At 40.4% G+C, this 19,706-nt stretch overlaps 1 protein-coding gene across 1 annotated transcript in view; it reads left to right on the top strand.

Annotated features, from left to right (window-relative positions):
* Window positions 1–16,646, top strand: part of C13H10orf67 (chromosome 13 C10orf67 homolog) — a 96,902-nt gene extending 80,256 nt beyond the window's left edge. The window contains exons 16-17 of the mRNA XM_081556780.1: window positions 15,868–16,042; window positions 16,184–16,646. Coding sequence (XP_081412906.1) covers window positions 15,868–16,042; window positions 16,184–16,275 — 267 coding nt within the window. The 3' untranslated portion in view covers window positions 16,276–16,646. The remainder of the gene's footprint in view (window positions 1–15,867; window positions 16,043–16,183) is intronic.
* Window positions 16,647–19,706: the final 3,060 nt, after the last annotated feature.

The raw sequence follows: 19,706 nt of genomic DNA, 5'->3' as shown, positions 1-19,706 counted from the left end.
ACTGGAGTGGGTTGCCATTTCCTTCTCCAGTGCATGAAAGTGAAAAGTGAAAGTGAAGTCACTCAGTCATGTCCGACTCTTAGCAACCCCATGGACCGCAGCCTACCAGGCTCCTCCGTCCATGTGACTTTCCAGGCAAGAGTACTGAATAAAAGAATGTTAATATGTATTTTTGAATATTGATCTCTGTTAATTGAAAATGAGAGTCATACATCAAAACTAGAAACTGTCTTGGTTGGAATCCTGTTTCTTTTTTTTTAAACTGCCAACAAACCTGAGGCTCCTGTTAAATTCCTAGTTTCCAGTTTCATGATAGAAGAAAAATCTGACCATTTCTAGCATTCTTTATCTCCTGTCAGTCCTTACAGGGTCTCAAATTGGACTGTTTGGGAGATGGAGGTATATTTTGTTCACAAGTTTCTATATGTCTTTAGGAAGCAACCATGCTTGCCTTTCTCTAATGAACATGTTGTATTAACAAAATGCAATGTTCTTCATTTGAATTATAGATAGTAATCAAAGGGTGTCAGTAATTTCTCATTTTCATTTCTGGGAATCTTTAAAAGTAAAGTTTTATCATGAATATTTATACAGGGAGGAAGTGTGTGAAATGAGTTTAAATCTTAGACCCTAATTTTAAAATCATCTACTTTTTGAAAACAAGATTGAGAAAGGAACTTCTCTCCTGGGCCTCCACTCAATGGAGAGACTTTTTCTGTAGTGTTTACAGGTGTAGGTAGTATCTTTTCCAGAGGTGCCTGCCTGGGTGCTGGGAATCTTTTGGCAGCCACAGTCCTCTCTGCCTCCTGTACTGACATTTTTGATCATAGTAACACCCAGATATGCAGATGACACCACCCTAATATCAGAAGGCGAAGAGGACCTAAAGAGCATCTTGATGAAGGTGAAAGAGGAGAGCGAAAAAGCTGGCTTAAAACTCAACATTCAAAAAACTAAGATCATGGTATCCAGTCCCATCACTTCATGGCAAATAGATAGGGGGGGAAACAATGAAAACAGTGACACATTTTATTTTCTTGAGCTTCAGAATCACTACAGACAGTGACTGCAACCATAAAATTAAAAGACACTTGCTCTCTAGAAGAAAAGCTATGACAGACCTAGAGAGTTTATTCAAAAGCACAGACATCACTTTGCTGACAAAGGTCCATACAGTGAAAGCTATGGGTTTTCCAGTAGTCATGTATGGATGTGAGAGTTGGACCGTAAAAAGGCTGAGTGTTGAAGAATTGATGCTTTCGAACTGTGGAGCTGGAGAAGACTCTCGAGAGTCCCTTGGACTGCATAGAGATCCAACCAGTCAATCCTAAAGGAAATCAGTCCTGAATATTCTTTGGAAGGACTGATGCTAAAGCTGAAGCTCCAATACTTTGGCCACCAGATGTGAAGAACCAGCTCATTGGAAAAGATGCTGGGAAAGATTGAGGGAAGGAGGAGAAGGGGGCGACAGAGGATAAAATGGTCAGATGGCATCATCAACTCAGTGGACATGAGTTTGAGCAAACTCCGGAAGATGGTGAAAGACAGGGAAGCCTGGCATGCTTCAGTCCATGTGGTTGCAGAGCTGGACGTGACTGAGTGACTGAACAACAACAACACCCAGACTGGATTCTACAGTGGCTGCCAGCTTAAAGCACGGCAACCTTTTAAAGATATCACCTTTTATTTATTTATTTATTTATTTTAGCCACACTATATGGCTTGGGGATCTTAGTTCCCTCACCAGGGATTGGACCCGGGTCCCCTGCTGTGGAAACACGGAGTCCTAACCACTGGACCGCCAGAGAAGTCACCAAAGATGTCAGCATTTAAATAAAGAGCTAGATCTGTAGACTGTTGGAAATTCCAATCCCTACTGTAAGTTATTTCTAAAATATCATAATGTATTAGGGGAAGAAAGAACATACTCAATCTGATTTTGGTATTGACCATCTGATGATGTCCATGTGTAGGGTCGTCTCTTGTGTTGTTGGAAAGGGTGTTTTCTATGACCAGTGCATTCTCTTGGCAAAACTCTGTTAGCCTTTGCCCTGCTTCATTTTGTACTTCAAGGCCAAACTTGCGTGTTACTCCAGGCATCTTTTGATTTCCTACTTTTGCATTCCAGTACCCTATGATGAAAAGGACATCTTTTTTGGTGTTAATTCTAGAAGGTCTTGTAGGTCTTCATAGAACTGTTCAACTTCAGCTTCTTTGCCATTAGTGGTTGGGGCAAACTTGAATTACTGTCATATTGAATGGTTTGCCTTGGAAATGAACTGAGATCATTCTATTGTTTTTGAGACTACACCCAAGTACTGCATTTCAGGCTCTTTTATTGACTATGAGGGCTACTCCATTTCTTCTAAGGGATTCTTGCCCACAGTAATAGATATAATGGTCATCTGAATTAAATTCACCCATTCCTGTCCATTTTAGTTCACTGACTTCTAAAATGTTGATGTTCACTCTTGCCATCTCCTGTTTCACCACTTCCGATTTACCTTGATTCATGAACCTAACTTTCCAGGTTCCTATGCACTATTGTTCTTTACAGCATCGGACTTTACTTCCATCACCAGTCATATCCACAAGTGGGCATTGTTTTCACTTTGGCTCAGCCTCTTCATTGCTTCTGGAGCTATTTCTCTACTCTTCTCCAGTAGCATATTGGGCATCTACCAACCTGGGGGATTCATCTTTCAGTGTCGTATCTTTTTGCCTTTTCATACTGTTCATGGGGTTCTCAAGGCAAGAACACTGAAGTGGTTTGCCATTTCCTTCTCCAGTAGACCACATTTTGTCAGAACTCTCCACCATGACCCATCCATCTTGGGTGGCCCTACATGGCATGGCTAATAGTTTCCTTGAGTTAGGCAAGGTTTAGGTCCATGTGATCATATGGACTGAGCACCAAAGGCTGAGCGCTGAAGAAATGATGCCTTCAAACTGTGGTGCTGGAGAAGACTCCTGAGAGTCCCTTGGACTGCCAAGAGATCAAACCAGTCAATCTTAAAGGAAATCAACCCTGAATATTCACTGGAAAGACTGATCTGAAGCGGAAACTCCCATACTTTGGCCACCTGATGCAAAGAGTTGACTCATTGGAAAAGACCCTGATGCTGGAAAAGATTGAAGGCAGTAGGGGAAGGGGACGACAGAGGATGAGATGGTTGGATGGCATTACCGACTCAATGGACATGAGTTTGAGCAAACTCCAGGAGATGGTGAAGGACAGGGAAGCCTGGGGAAGAGAGACTTTTATGGTTTATCATTAAAATGTAAATTGTTAAGTTTGCAATCTTTGTTCTATCTGATATTTTAATTAGAGCCTTAATTAACAGAAAAAACTCCAGTTGAGAATTTTACATCCAAAAATTGTTTTTCTGAGCCAAGCAAACCATTTTTTGAAGGTCCATTTGTAGTCATACAAACCAACTTTGATGGCTACCTAGGCCATGAGGGAGCCTCAGCCAAAACAAACACTGGCATTCTCTTTCTTCTGTTCTGAAAATGCAAAGTGTAGAGTTATTTTCACCCTGTCTACTGAAAACCCTCCTAAAATTCATTAGCCCCCTTTTTTCACTTTACTAATAAAATTGAAAATAAATGCTATTTTATGATCCATAATTTTGCAGGATGCCACAAAGTGCATCATACTGAATACATCTCTGAGCTGCAGAGAAAGAGTGGGTGAGAGTGTCACACAGAAAGTCTCTGGGCATAACCCTGACATTTCTTTCTACAAAATCTCTGATATAACTTGGCCATGTCACATTCTCCCCTCTGAAGACAGTGTAGGGAAATCATTCAGTTAACGAAAGTTTCTGGTTAACTGGGTTCCAGTTAATCCCAAATTAACTACAAATAAATTTGCTACTTGTAATGGCCCAAAAACCAACACATAAATGCCAAGAGGAAATTGAATTACAAATTTACTAATTTGAAAAGTAAATGAATTTTTTTTCATTGGAAAGCTGTCTTTCATGGTATGGGGATGGAACAGTATGCACACTAGATGTTCAAAAGGCCAAACCATCCTCACAAAACAAGTCACTCCAAGCTTCTCAGGTGCTTCAGAAGATGGAGAAACCCCTCCAGGCCCCTAAGAAATAGTTCAGTACATTATCAGTGTTTTCAAGCACTAATTCACAAATTCATTTTCAAGCAGGTGTTTAGCTACATGACTCATGTGAACCAATAGACAAATCATTACTTTCTATAACATGAGGGTGACTGTAACCTATCTGGTGACAGAAGCCAAACTGAACCCTTTAAAGTCACTGTGTTATTGAGGTCTGTATTTTAAATTATATAAATGGTAATTAATATTTTAAATACCCTACCCTATTTAAATACCCTATTTAAATACCCTAAATATCCTCCCTGTTACCAGAATCCTCAGTGTTGCTTTAAAGATCAAGGTTTTTATATTGTATATTCATACAATAAGATACTTCTGAAATTTATGGATAACTAACATTTAATGGGTGTAGGTACTATTCTAATGAGCTTCCCTGGTGGTTCAGTGGTAAAGAATCCACCTGCCAATGCAGGAGACGCAGGTTTGATTCCTGGATTAGAAAGATCCCCTGGAGAAGGAAATGGCAACCCACTCCAACATTCTTGCCTGGGAAATCCCATGGACAGAAGAGCCTGGTGGGCTATAGTCAGTGGGGTAGCAAAGAGTTGGACATGACTTAGTGACTAAACAACAACCAACTATTCTAAACGCTTTTCAGGTTTTAGCTCTAACCCTCACAAAAACCCTATAATGTCAGCACTCTTGCCTTCTCAAGTCTATAAAGGAGACAGTTGGACACAGAGAGGCCTAGTAGGCTGCCAAGGTTATGACCGCAAATAAATAGATTATTATTTTTACAAAAAAGGCTGGGTTCAGACCCAGACAATGTGGCCCCATGGGCCAGGTTTGTCACCAGTCAATTATTCTGACTTACTCCAAGACACATGCATGACAACGTGTGGTCCCATTTTCAACAACACACAATGGGAAAACATGTGATGTAGCAGAAAGGATTTGCAGGTGGACAGACTTTGGTTCCCATCTCATTCCAGCCACTTACTCCCTGGGTGACTTCATCTCAGCTCCTTCTGCTGTGTAATAATGTCCTCAGAAGTAGGCTAGTGATTTAAAAGAACTGGTCTCACCTTTAATTCTTATGTCCACCATGCATAAGAAAGAATAAAATTTGTCATTAGTATCAGATCATATTGTAGATATTTTGAAAAGGGCAAAATAAAACATAAAACATAACTTAAAATAGCATCAGAGGGTATATGTTTCCCAAGCAAATTGAAATTTACTCTTTGTTACATTGCAAGCTTTACTCCAGAAAATTCTAGTGTGAAGCAGACAGTTGCTCTTGCAACAAAGAAAATTTAAGAGATAAAGAAATCCTCATGAATATAAAGAAATTTTAAAAAATGAGGTACGATACTATCAGCAGAATTTCAAAGCAGTCTTTTTTACACAGTAGTAATTATCCCAAGAGATCCCAGGTAACATTATTAATTTGTTTGCTACTTAGCTGTGATAAAATTTGGGATCTGAGCAGCCCATTGTGTACTGTGCACTGCCACAGATTTTATGTACTTAAGAAGACCTTTCTCACAGTCTAGTAATTAGGTGCTATTGACATTGTAATCTTCAAAAATGTTCCTAATGGGCCCCAAAGACACGAATCTCATTGATAAAACCTCAAAGTAACAGTGACCCTTTAAGTGGCTTGTCGGTAAGAGAAACCTCAAACATAAATATCTGAAATGCAAGAGAAACCCAAATTTAAACCTAGATTACATTGTATTGTTAATTCTCTGAGACTTTTAGCGAAAAAACATGGAAGAGATGATCTTAAAGGTTTTTAAAGAGTGGTAGAACAATTGCAGTACATTGGATAGGTTTTTAAAATCTTTCTTTTCACCCTTTGAAACTTTAGACCTGAAAAGTGTTTCATTTTTAAGTAATTGTAGTATGCACCAAAGGTGGAGTTCAGTTCCCCCATTTTTGTTTTAAACACAAAAATAATTTTAAAAATCACACAAGAGAAGTAACTTAAAAGATAAAAAAAAAGCATTTTAGGCATAAGTGTTAGCATTGTTTTACATATTCTTTCTAGACTTAAGCTATAATTAATATAATTTAGTAAGGTGTTCATATTCAAATGCATATTTTATAATATTGCTATGTATGTACATTTGTATACAAACAATATACATAACTGATGGTATGTAACATCACTTCACATGTAACTGACGGCTATTAAAAATGTTAAAAAGGGAGTCAAAAAATCCAAAGTTTTCTATCTAACTGAAGCTTTGTCAATTGATCAGGTAGGGGATTGCAATATGTGAAAAATTACTATACTTTGAAAGCAAAAGGCAAAGAAGAAAGGGAAAGATATACCCATCTGAATGCAGAGTTTCAAAGAATAACAAGGAGAGATAAGCCTTCTTAAGTGAACAATGCAAAGAAATAGAGGAGAACAATAGAATGAGAAAGACTAGAGATCTCTTGAAGAACATTGGAGATATCAAGGGAACATTTCATATAAAGGTGGGCACAATAAAGGACAGAAATGGTATGGACCTAACAGAAGCAGAAGAGGTGGCAAGAATACACAAAAGAACTATACAAGAAAGGTCTTAATTACCTGGATAACCATGATGGTGTGGTCACTCACCTAGAGCCAGACATCCTAGAGTGTGAAGTCAAGTGGGCCTCAGGAAGCATTACTACAAACAAAGCTAGTGAAGGTGATGGAATTCCAGCTGAGCTATTTTAAATCCTAAAAGATGATGCTGTTAAAGTGCTGCACTCAGTATGCCAGCAAATTTGGAAAACTCAGCAGTGGTCACAGGACTGGAAAAGATCAGTTTTCATTCCAGTCTCAAAGCAAGGCAATGCCAAAGAATGTTCAAATTACTGTACAATTGTGCTCATTTCACATGCTAGCAAGGTAATGCTCAAAATCCTTCAAGCTAGGCTTCAGCAGTACATGAACTGAGAACTTCCATGTGTACACACTGGATTTAGAAAAGACAGAGGAACCAGAGATCAAACTGCCAACATCCTCTGGATCATAGAAAAAGCAAGGGAATTAAAAAAATTCTACTTCTGCTAAGCCTTTGACTGTGTGGATCGCAACAAACTGTGGAAAATTCTGAAAGATACGGGAATACCAGACCACCTTACCTGTCTCCTGAGAAACCTGTATATAGGACAAGAAGCAACAGTTAGCACAGGACATGGAAGAATGGACTGGTTCAAAATTGGGAAAGGAGTATATCAAGACTGTATATTGTCACCCTGCTTATTTAACTTATATGTAGAATACATCATGTGAAATGTTGGGCTGGATGACTCACAAGCTGAAATCAAGATTGCTGGGGAACAATCTTAACAACCTCATATATGCAGATAATACCACTTTAATGGCAGAAAGTGAAGAACTAAAGAGCCTCTTGAAGGTGAAACATGAGAGTGAAAAAGCTGGCTTAAAACTCAACATTCAAAAAACTAAGATTGTGGCATCTGGTCCCATTACTTCATGACAAATAGATAGAGAAAAAGTGGAAACAGTGACAGATTTTATTTTCTTGGCCTCCAAAATCACTGCAGTGGGTGACTGCAGCCATGAAATTAGAAGACACTTGCTCCTTGAAAGAAAAGCTATGACCAGCCTAGACAGCATATTAAAAAACTGAGACATCACTTTGCTGACAAAGGTCCATATAGTGAAGGCTATGGTTTTTCCAGTAGTCATGTATGGAGGTGAGAGGTGGACCATAAAGAAGGCTGAGCACTGAAAAATGGGTGCTTTTGAACTGAAGAAGACTCTTGAGAGTCCCTTGGACTGCAAGATCAAACCAGTCAATCTTAAAGGAAATCAACCCTGAATATTCATTGGAAGGACTGATGCTGAAGCTGAATGCAAAGAGTTGACTCATTGGAAAAGACCCTGATGCTGGGAAAGATTGAAGGCCGTAGGAGAAGAGGATAACAGAGGATGAGATGGTTGGATGGCATCACTGACTCAATGAACATGAGTTTGAGCAAATTCCATGAAGGATAGGGAAGCCAGGACTGCTGTAGTCCATGGGGTTGCAAAGAGTCGGACACAGCTTAGTGACTGAATGACAACAATACTTTGAAAATTGTGTTAATAGTTGAAAAAGGGGCTTTCCTGGTGGCTCAGTGTTAAAGAATCTGCCTACCAATGCAAGAGACACGGATTTTATCCCTGATCTGGGAGGATCCCACATGCTGCGGAGCAACTAAGCCCATTTTGCACAACTACCGAGTCTGTGCTCTAGAGACTGAAAGCCACAACTACTGAGTCCATGTGCCTTAGAGCCCATGCTCTGCAATAAGAGAAGCTACCACAATGAGAAGCTCAAACATTGCAACTGGAGAGTAGCCCCCTCTCACTTCAGCTAGAGAAAACCCTGTGCAGCAAAGAAGACCCAACACAGCCAAAAATAAATCAATAAAATTATTTTTTTAAATAGTTGAAACGAGTAGGCAGGCAAAAGACTTTGAATTTGTAAACAAGATCATAACAATTTAGCAGAAAAAATGTCACAACTAATACATGTATTTTGTTAATTTGATGGACTGTCTCATATTAATTCAGTCTAGTGATGCCTTTTAAGTATGCATGTGTGCTCAGTCACTCAGTTGTATCCGACTCTGCAACACTATGGACTGTAGCCCACCAGGCTCCTCTGTCCATGGAATTTTACAGGCAAAAATACTAGAGTGGATCGCCATTTCCTCCTCCTGGGGATCTTCCCGACCCAAGGATCAAATCCAAGTCTGTGGTGTGTACCTGTATTTGCAGGCTGATTCTTTACCACTGCATCGCCTGGGAAGTCTGCTTTTAAGTATATGCAGGCAGAATTTCATCAGACAGTAAAGAATCTGCCTGCAGTGCGGGAGACCTGGGTTTGATCCCTGGGTTGGGAAGATCCCCTGCAGGAGGGCATGGCAACCCACTTCGGTATTCTTGCTTGGAGAATCCCCAGGGACAGAGGTGCCTGTGGGCTACAGTCCATGGGGTCACAGAGTCAGACATGACTGAGCGACTACGCACAGCACAGGTAGAATTTCACTGAATAAATGCCACAAAGCATATTCCTAATTATGCCCCAAAGTGGTACTCAGAGGTCTCCAAATCATGAAGCATGAGGCAAGGATACTTTCTGGTGTGTGTTATTCATTCATTGGGCCACGAATTGGATTCCAGCTGCCTCTCTGGATCCTGTGGCCACTGATTTCATCCCAAACCCCAGAGGGCTGTTGCTGCCCAGTTACTTAAGAGTCATTATAAACTATATAAGCCTTTTATGGTAGCTAACAAAATATTGAGAAAGGTCTTAAGTAGTGTAGAGTGGGTATTAATTTTTAAATTTAGGAATGTTTCTGCTAGAGAAATGGTAAAATGTTGCAAGATATTATGTATGGATTATGCAAATTCATGGACATATCAGGTACACTCTTAAATGAACTGGGAGTGACATCTTTGTATGTGAAAGATATCATATGAATATTCCTTTCAGCAGGAGGAATGCCAGGTTTGGAGTTTGAGGGAATAAATTGAGAATCAAAAGCAGATATTTGTAAGTCAGTGTGGACACTTCCAGTGGAAGTGTCACTGGACTCCAGTCCTCAGCCTGTGCCATTCCTGGCTGGTTTAGATTCTTCAATGCATATTCCTCACCTTGAATGAAACAGTCACATGAAAAAAAAAAACAGGTCATAGGAAGAAGTAAGTTGTGTACTACTGCATTCTACACAATGTAAACTAGAGTGACAAAAAATTATAAAGTAATTTTGTTACTTGTGTTCTCATATTAGTAAGAATGCATTGAGGGAAGGCTTATGGCTTATTTAATTTAGAAACTTTTTTCCTATGAAATATTTCAAATATTCAGACAACACAGAATTACATGTTGAATACCCCCTGTGTATGTGTACATTTTAGGGTATGTGCATGTTAAAAAGTATCATTACTTCAGTAATTTGGTAAACTCTGTTTGTCTTAATTTTATCTCCCTCTTGAGGGTAGTTTAGCAAGATATGATGTTCTGGGTTAGCAGTTATTTTTTCTTCCACATGTTGTTACTATGCTTTTGCCTTTGAACATCTGCTCAGGGTCATTGAAGTCTGTTGTCAATTTATCAATCATTTGTTGTTATTTGATTGAATCTAGGCCCCCTGCATTGGGAGCATGAAATCTTAGCCACTGGACCACTAGGGAAGTCCCCAAGCCTCCCTTAACTCATGAAATGCTCTCCTCTTTACTCCAAGACACCAGCCTGTTCTTATTATCCTCCCTTAACTCATGAAATGCTCTCCTCTTTACTCCAAGACACCAGCCTGTTCTTATTCTCCCCCTACGTCTCAGAGCATCCTTCTCAGTCTCTCCTGATTACTCAGTTCTGCCACCAGCTCTGAGTAGTGAGTGTTGGAGTCACTAAGGACTTCATTCTTTAATTTGCTTTTGTTATTCCTCTGCTTAATCCTTCAATAAATGCTGTGGTTTTTAGGATAGAACTAAATTCTTCAGTTTAGCTGAAAAAACCATGCATAATCCCTGCCTCTCTCCTACATGAGCTGTCTAATCTAGTCATAACAAACCACCAGCTGTTTGTTTGGAATAGCTGTTCCCCACTATTCCGTGCTCTTCTGCACTTCTGTGACTTTATACATGCCTGCACCTAGGTCATAGGTCTTCTGCCTGCTCGTGCTGGGGCTCACTCATATCCCACAGTTAGCTGGCCATCTGTGACCTCAGGCTGGGTGTCTGCTGAGATGACAGAGGCAATCATACCTTATATTTCTCATCATTGATTAGGCAAACCTAGTCTTGCTTTCATGGTGGTGTCAGGGTTCTCAGGGGCAGCAAAAAAGAGCAAGTGCCAATGCACACACAGCTCTGTTGAATCTGCTGGCACATTTGCTCCTGTCCCATTAGAGCAAGTCTTGTGACCAAGACCAGTTGATGTGGGAGGCAACGGGAAAGGCCGTGGATGCTGAGGGCCCACACTATTTAACCTCCTAGGTTTCACCTTCTTTTTGTTAATACGTTCATTTATTCATTCCTTCCCTAGACTTTATGAGCACCTACTATATTTTTTTTAATTGAAGTATTGTTGATTTACAATGTTGTGTTAGTTTCTTGTGTACAGCAAAGTGATTCAGATATATATATATGTACATGTGTGTATACATATATATGTATATTCTTTTCCAATATGGTTTATTACAGGAAATTGAATATAGTTCCCTGCACTATACAATAGGACCTTATTGTTTATCTGTTTTATATTATGTTGGCCAAAAGGTTTGTTCGAGTTTTTCCATAAGATGTTATGGAAAAACTCAAAATTTTTGGCCAACCCAATATATAGTAGTTTGTATCTGCTAATCCCAAACTCCTATTTATCCCTCCTCCACCCCCTTTCCCCTCTGGTAACCACTCTATGTCTGTGAGTCTGTTTCTGTCTTATAAATAAACTCATATTTTGGATTCCACATATAAGTAATATCATAAGGTATTTCTTTGGATTTCACATATAAGTGATATCATAAGGTAATGTCTTTCTTTGTCTGATTGACTTAGTATGATAATCTCTAGGTCCTTCTATGTTGCTGCAAATGGCATTATTTCCTTCTTTTTTATAGCTGAGTAATATTCCATTGTATATATGTACCACATCTTCTTTATCCACTCATCTATCGATGGACACTGAGGTTGCTTCCATGTCTTGGCTAATTGTGAATAGTGCTACTATGAATGTGGGGTGTGTGTATCTTTTGAATTATTATTTTGTCCAGATATATGCCAGGGAGTGGAATTGCTGGATCATAGAGTAACTGTGAGCATGTAATATTAAACAAAGCCTTGGGCTAGGTACTGAGGATGCAGAGAATCTCCTCAGTGCTTGAAACATCTATTCTAAGACTGGCTCTCAAAGACTAGCACATTCACAGAGGTGCCATGAAGCAGGGTGAACCTGAGAATGCCTCTCTGCATTTGTCACCGTTACTGCAGCAATGGCTACCTCATGATAATAGGATTAACCTCTTCCTCGATAAAAATCATAAAAAGCCAAAATACAGAAACAAGATTTAAAATATTTTCAGTGTGTAAATTTTTTCAAACTGTAATTGAAAAATGACTCTATTTCTTTGGTGGCCTATAAATTCAAGCATGAGATCATGTGAACACAGCATTTCCTCTAAACATCAGATGTGGGTTAGAGGAGCAGTTAACATTTTAATCTTCCCTGCTTGTTTCTAGGAACAAATTTGCTTGCAACTTCAAACTCATACTTCTGCAAATTACAGAGACCAAAAGTGCAAATGAAAAAAATCCCTTTTCAGATAACTCTCTGAAGCTTCCATATTAGGTATAATGATTTTTACCCCCAGGATTAGGACAGATTGCATGGGGAGTCCAGGCTTTCATAAAGAGGAGGGTGGGAATTGACTTGGGCCTTCATTTTCTCACAAAAGGCACAATGCAAAGCACATCTGTGAACATTGCATAATTTGTTATGTTCTACAAAGAGGTGGGTTTTTGTTGTACACATACCAAAGCTATTTGGTACTGTTCACCAACAATCTCTATTCAGTCCAGAAAAGAAATTGGCCTCAGAAGAGTGAAAGGAGAGTAAATTTTTCTTTAAAAATTAGATACAGATTATCGCTTCAAAATGCAGGAGGGAATTTTACAAGTGACGGTGCACTGATTAGCTTTCCAATGGACATCCAGTCCTTTATGAATCGCATACTAGCTGTGGTCAACTGTGACCAATGTGGTTTATTACTCTCCCGAAGAGCTGAACTGAGATTACCCATCTAATTTAATTGAGAAATGTTGGGTGAACTTGAACTGTTTCATGGACATGAATGACCAGAGAATTTATTTGATAAGACATTAAAGGCTGAATATGGTAACTATCTCTTTGATGGTTTGATACAGTCATTTCTTTAGTTCATTAGCAAGTCTCTCATAGATTTTTGTTGTCGTTATTATTCTCCGGGTGATTATGTGAGCAGCTGAAATGAAAAATGAATGTTTCTGTACAACATCACTAGAAAAAATTTTAAAACTTACCTTTATCGGTAAATACTCATGACAGTTTTTAATGTAGTCTGAAAAGTGACATCAACTTTCAAGGAAAGGAAGCTAACAGTAATGAAGCTGTGGGCAAATTAATAAATCCACTGTATTTTCATGTGATTGTCCCTAAATTATTTTTAAATGTTGTCTTCTGATTTCACTTATTAAAGGGAAAAAAGACTCAGGAAGCTAGCACCCTTCACATTTTCTTGTAAACTTGGGAGCTTTTGTTGATGGCACCTCAATGAAACATTTCAGATTACTTTATCGATTACAGAGCACACAAGGTAGCATCAGATGAAAAGGTGCTTTCTCTCTGTGTGTCTGTTAACATTTAACATAAATTCTGCTGTATTCCCAATGACTAGTGCTAAGGTATAATTTGGACATTTGCATCTTTTTTAAAAACTGTATTTAAATATTATAGTTTTAAAACTACTCAGAGAAACTCAGAGATGTAAATTCTTAAGAATAAATGACAAAAATCCCACATCATGTTCCTAGTGACTCTTTAAATGGAATTTTTCATTGAAACTTTGTCATTAAAATAGAAAGGCCTTTTGGTTGTGCCCATACAAGCATAATAAATTGTATATGTTTGTGATACTGAATGACTCTTGCCCATATGCTGCACTGCAAAGCTACATGAATGAGGCATTTACCAAATCAGGCCCACCACATTAAACAGAAAAACAATCTTTATTCATGGTAACTTATCAGTTTCAATTAATCAACCTTAACAATGGAAATTCTGATGTGTTCAAGCAACTTGAAAGCAATAGGTCATCTTGAGGGCAGCCATGTTGTGTCTTTGTGCCTAAGGTTTCAAACAAAGGGACATCTCCAATAAATATACATGCATATACATACATACATGTGCATATATATACATACCAATGGATGGCCATATCTATGCCGGTTACACCAGCCAGAACGCATGTTAAGTGTTTATGACTTTTATCATAGCAAATGTAATTGTTTTCCTCCTAGTATTACTTTTTGAGCTCTGTAAGTGTAAACAAAAGGAAAGAAATTTCCATTGGATGACCATCCTTTCAGTTTCTGTGCTGCTATGTGAATAGCATTGTGCAGACCATTCCAATGGTTTTGAAAAGGGGTAACCATTGGTTTGATTTGGTTACACGGTTTAGTAAAGCACTCCCTCCCACTGCCTTAGGGTCTGTGAAAGGTCTGTGACCTGTTTAGAACTGCCAAGTGAAATGTCATGTCGCCCCTCCCAAATGGGAGTATCTGCATTCATTTGATCAGTATAAAAAATGATTGGGGATGGTGAGAGCAGTGCTTTTGAATTGCAATTTATAGCAGTTTACAAAAATGCACATTGTTGGAAAAGAAAACATGGAAGTGTTTCTTTCTAAATTGCATTACCTGTGAAATGTCATTAGTCTTTTAAGGATATTTACATCCTTTTTTTAAAATTATTATTTAGGAGGCTTACTTCAACTAAGGAAAAGCAGAATTTTATTATGTGATCATTTTTTTAAACTTGTGTTTTGGTTCTAGTACCAGAATTTAAGGAACACAATGTGTCCACGTTCTTAGGATAAACATAATTTGTTGTCATTTCCACTTATTCATTCTGTAAGATGACCTTTGCTAATCAGTTGCATTAGTGGAGGATTCCCAATTATCTTTCCCAGATTCTAGAGGAGATTCATTTGCTGGTTGATGTCTTGTCTGCTGGATTTCTAATAGGGAATCTGAAACCACGGGCATATTTAATTCTCCCAGGTCTCTATTATCCCTTCAATGATTTACCAGTGAAACTTCTTCGTTGGATGAATACTTTCTAAATTATGTTACCTGACGATTCATCTACATGTATGCACAGTTTCACAAAAGAAAATGTTATTTCTTTTCATGAAATGCATACAAGAGTCCATGAACTTTATCCTGAAAGTTAAGGTAGGATGTTTGAATTCATAAGTCTTAATACAGCCATTTGGGTTTCTGAGGTCTGGAAGTCTTGAAAACTCCATCTCTTCACCTTAGGCAGTGGGTAGAATCAGACATTATTTTGAAAAATTCTATCAGTAAGAAAAGTTACCTCAGGAAAAAAGCCTCAGAATTTCCCTGGCTGATAATGAGAGGAGAGAAAGAGGAGCTCTGCTTCAGAAAAGACTTGACCCAGATACACTCCCTAGCACTCCACTTTGAACCTCCCAACCATTGAAAGCTGAGCTTGTCACGTTTTTATCTTTGTTCATGTTAAGCCTTGGAATGACAGCCCGGCTCTGTGTTCCCCTCTCCCACTGCACCGCCGGCCGTAAGTGTCCACATTGACACCTACCGGTGACCGCAGGCTGCAAGTCTTTGTTGCCTTCTCCACGCTCCTGGCTTTCACTGGGATTAGCTCAGGGCCTTTGTTCCCCTTCAAAGCTGGAACATCACATCCCGTGTTGTGGCTTTCCTGTCTCAGACCCCCAACGCTTTCTTCACAATTTACACACCAGGTAAATGTCCCTCCCTAGGGAGCAGAGAGTCCAGCCTGGGGTGAGGGGTAGGGAGGGCAAAACCTCCCCATCCCCAACTTCAGAACCCCCCACCCAAGTTGATTTTCTTTCCTTCTCATTCAACATTTTCTATTTCATAAGGAGGAAAGATTGAAAACACAAATGGAAATGTAAAACTGAGTTAGGTCCTTGAACCCAAACACTGCCTTGTTTTATTCTCTTACAATGGCTCCTAATTCTAGGGAGGTAACTCCTGGAAGAAGATCATTTACTGGCCCTGGTCACAGGCACCTCAGGCCGTTTCTCCAGTCTGGGACAGCAGGAACCATCTCAGGAGAAACTTCACCGGCACACGCTCCTTTAAAGGCCTTGGAGGAGCTGACCGCCAGACTGACCTGCCCCCACCCTCCCCTCCAGGTTACTGAGGGGGACCCCCGGCCGGGGCCAGGCCTTGGAGGACCCACTAAAAGTGAGGCGAAGAGTGAAAGTGTGTGGGGAGTGGTTTACGTACAGTAAGTAAAGCAAATTACACCTCTCTTCATGTCTCCCTCTGTTTAGTGAGGTCAGAAAATCTGGAGGAAGAATCTCCGGAGGAGAAGCAGTCGACGCCCCAGAACACCACAGAGAGCGACACGGAAGGGGCCGAGTAGCGGCAAAGAACACTGCGCTGCTCAGAGCGGGGGGTGAGGGGGAGCAGGAAGAGGGCCCTTACCACCCTGGCGTAAAGCCTGCCTCCCCGACAAGGGACAGTCTCCAAGGCGTTTCTAACCTAACTGTGCCATCTTCAGATGCCGCATACTCATTGGCGCATCGCCCTTGAAGAGAACGCGAAATGCGCGCTTTGTGCGCACCTTTCCAAACCCTTCAAGAAACCGCTGGCTGGTGCGTGGTGAGCGGGGCGCACAGATCCTGAGCCGCCGCCACATCCATCTGGGAGCTTCCTGGGCTCAGCGGGGTGCCCCAGCGCCTTAGGGTGGGGAAGAACGAACTTCAATTAAAATTTAAAAGCTTGAGGCACTAACCCTGTGTCATTCGCTCTCTAACCCACCTGGAATCCTTGTAACGCTAAGTCAAACTGATTTGCTGTCTACTCATCCACCAACTGATCCATAAAGGCGTACCAGAAAACCTCGAAGATTTTAAATGTCCTCCGAGGAGGTCCACTCTTACATAGGCGCGGGGCTCCTAGACATATCTTAAACGCCGTAAACAATTCTTTAGTAAGTGTGGAAACTCTTTGGGGTTGTGTTTCCTGGTAAGTATCAAGATGAAGATTCACGCATCTCTTCTTTCCGAATGTCAGGCACCATTTTCTGAAAGACCGGTTTGCTTTCCTCCGTGCGTAATGATCAAATCAGCCCTTTAGGTTCCCTTGTCTACAAGTCAGGCCCGGTCTGCAGCCCAGTTTCAAGATCGTAAGCTCTGGCTTACAGATTTCTAAAGATCTGTATCAGATCTCAAGAAATATATTTGTGGTGGCTGTTACATAAAGCTGATGTACTCTGGTGCAAAAGAAAGCTACAGAGGCGATTTGTTTGTGCGTAAAAGGCACCAGGTTTAATTGGAGAGAGACGTGGTATTTTCAACGCTAGGACACGGGGTGGCATAGCGCCCTGAAGCATTATTCGAGCTTCATCTACTATGCACTATATGCCACCGTCTCCAAAGGAGTGTTGCCCTAGAAACTTGTTTTAAATCTGCTGCTATATATCAACACCTTGTTTTAGCAGTCCTTGGCTGAATTACAGTTACACAGTTTGGCGCTTCTTTCAAATTTCCTCCCATCAGTTTGGCTAAAGAAAGGAATTTTTCTCCTTTAGAAATGAATTGGCTTAATTAGTAAGTAGATTAATGGCAATTGCTGGTGAGTTGGTTTCCAGCAGAGTTTCACCAGAGAGGGTTAATCGGAGTCAGGTCTGGAAGCTTTCCCAGAACTGGCTGCCAGCCATTTCCACCAACCAATCAACCCTACAAGAAGCGGAGGAAGTGAAATAGAATTTATATTCTCTGGGCTGTTATCCTGGACGGAAATTCCTTGGAAGCAGCCTCCTGGTTGGGTGTAGGATGGACTGTTTCACTTGAGAATTTTCAGAGAAACCTCGAAAGGCTTCACCTTCAAGATTTATCTGGGTACCAAAGAGGAATTTCACATGGCACAATGAGTGACTCTACAGAACACTGAGGGCGCATTGAAAACGCCTGTGAGGCTCTTAGTCAATTTCAGGTTTTACAGAAGTTGTGCAAACCTCCCAAGTTCCACCCTAAATCTTATCTACCAGAAACTTTTTACAAACTTCAGTTGTGTGTTCTGCAGCCTTTTCACTTATTTTTTCCATAGTGATAAAAATGCATTCATAGTTTAACTTGCAGCTGCATTACTCTTGCAAAAAAAAAAAAAAATCCCTGCTGAGAAATGCATATAATAGGAAAAACAGATCGGCTGGACAGCAGTGTAATTAATGCCAGAAAGGGCTGAGGCCGGTTTCATAGTTTGTCTTTTAAGGATATCAAGACGAGACCCGGTGAAAAATGACGCATGCTTTAGCATTTCAGAAAGCTGGCAACTGGCAACGCTTTTCCTTTTTTCTTTGACTTTCTGCCTCAGAACAAAGAGGTCAGCAGAACTAGCTAGGTTGTAATGAGTTCTATGTCCCTAGCACATTAAGTGCATCATGGAAACATATTGTATCGAAATAGTTTGGAGGAGAATACCGGGGATGAAAGAGAATGGGTGCTTTGATCAGCTCCCTGGGGTCCTGAGCGCGCACAGACTGACTTGCAAGGCGTTATTCAGCTCCAGCTAGACACACTTACAGCACCATTCAAAGAAATTTGCATATCTGTAATTTATCACATTGGTCCAGAACATTTTTGCAAGGTAAATAAAAGTTGGCTGAATAAAAAAAATCAATCATCACAGATATAGTGGAAACTGTGAAGCCTGTCTCCATTAAAAGCATAAATAAATATGTCCATGAAACATGATGATTTAGAGGCTGATTTTATTATAAAATGTCCTTAGAGCAACAGGTTATGTGCTGACAGAGTGGCCGCCATTTCTTTGTGCTTCCACTTTAGGGGAGTGTATGTGCAGCTTCCCACTGGAATAAAGGCAGAAAGTTGAATAGATGTGTGGCTATAACCAGCCCACGACATGCAGAGCAAAATTAGTACACACTTTGAGGAGATGTGAAAGATGGTTCAATCTCCTTGGTGTCTGCAAATGCTAAGGTTAAATTTCATTTCTTCTCCTGTTGATTTCGTTGCCAAGCCCTGGTTGCTGAATTTAGAAGCTCAAAGGGATGAAATATCCCGACATCCGGTCAATAGGAAGACTTGCTTTGGAATGCCCCATGAGAACAAGTGAAAATTTAACAGGCAGGCATTGTTCTGAGTTTTTAAACAACCCAGTTAAACAGCAAACAAGAATCTTCAACTTGACCTTGAAAAAGGCTGTGTGCCTGCAGATAATTTATCAAACAACTGTGGATGACAATGATATATTTCAAAGTATTGTCAGATGAAAAGATTGATAAATTTGCTGCTGCGAAGGGAAAACTTTGGAAACAGGCAACAGGCAATTTACCACACTCCCTCTGCAGCCTCCTCCTCGGTCCTCGCCCCCCACCCCCACCCCAACCCTACCCCTCCACCCTCCAGCCTTGGGGCCAATTTAGTGGAAGAAGGCCAGTAAATCAGCACTGTAATATTTCTTAAGGGGCACAGAAAAGCTGTGAACAGTACTTCTCATATTAAACGCAATATTTCTTTGCTTTCGTGGGGAACAAAAGTCATAGCAAGACGTCTTTATGGCCAATTCAGTCAAAGGCACATCTCCGTTCCCCCTGCAGAAAGGTCAGTGTCGTTGTGTTTGCTCCACCGAGGGGGTGTTTTCACGCTGAAAACTGAGCCAGCTGTCCCTGTCACACCCTCGCCATTGGAGAGCACGCACTAGCTATGGTTATTAGGCGCATTCTACACCTGCAAAATACCGATTTCCAAGACTTTTCAAGGAACCCCTCCCCAGTTCTCATGCCCCCCTCCTCTTTCCTCTACTAAATTTTGACAACACAATTCAAGC

The sequence above is a fragment of the Giraffa tippelskirchi genome, chromosome 13 (genome assembly GCF_054371585.1).
Source record: "Giraffa tippelskirchi isolate mGirTip1 chromosome 13, T2T-mGirTip1v1.2.pri, whole genome shotgun sequence".
NCBI classification, from domain to species: domain Eukaryota; kingdom Metazoa; phylum Chordata; class Mammalia; order Artiodactyla; family Giraffidae; genus Giraffa; species Giraffa tippelskirchi.
Note: the sequence above shows the minus strand (reverse complement) of the source record. Positions and strands in the feature narration are given on the sequence as shown.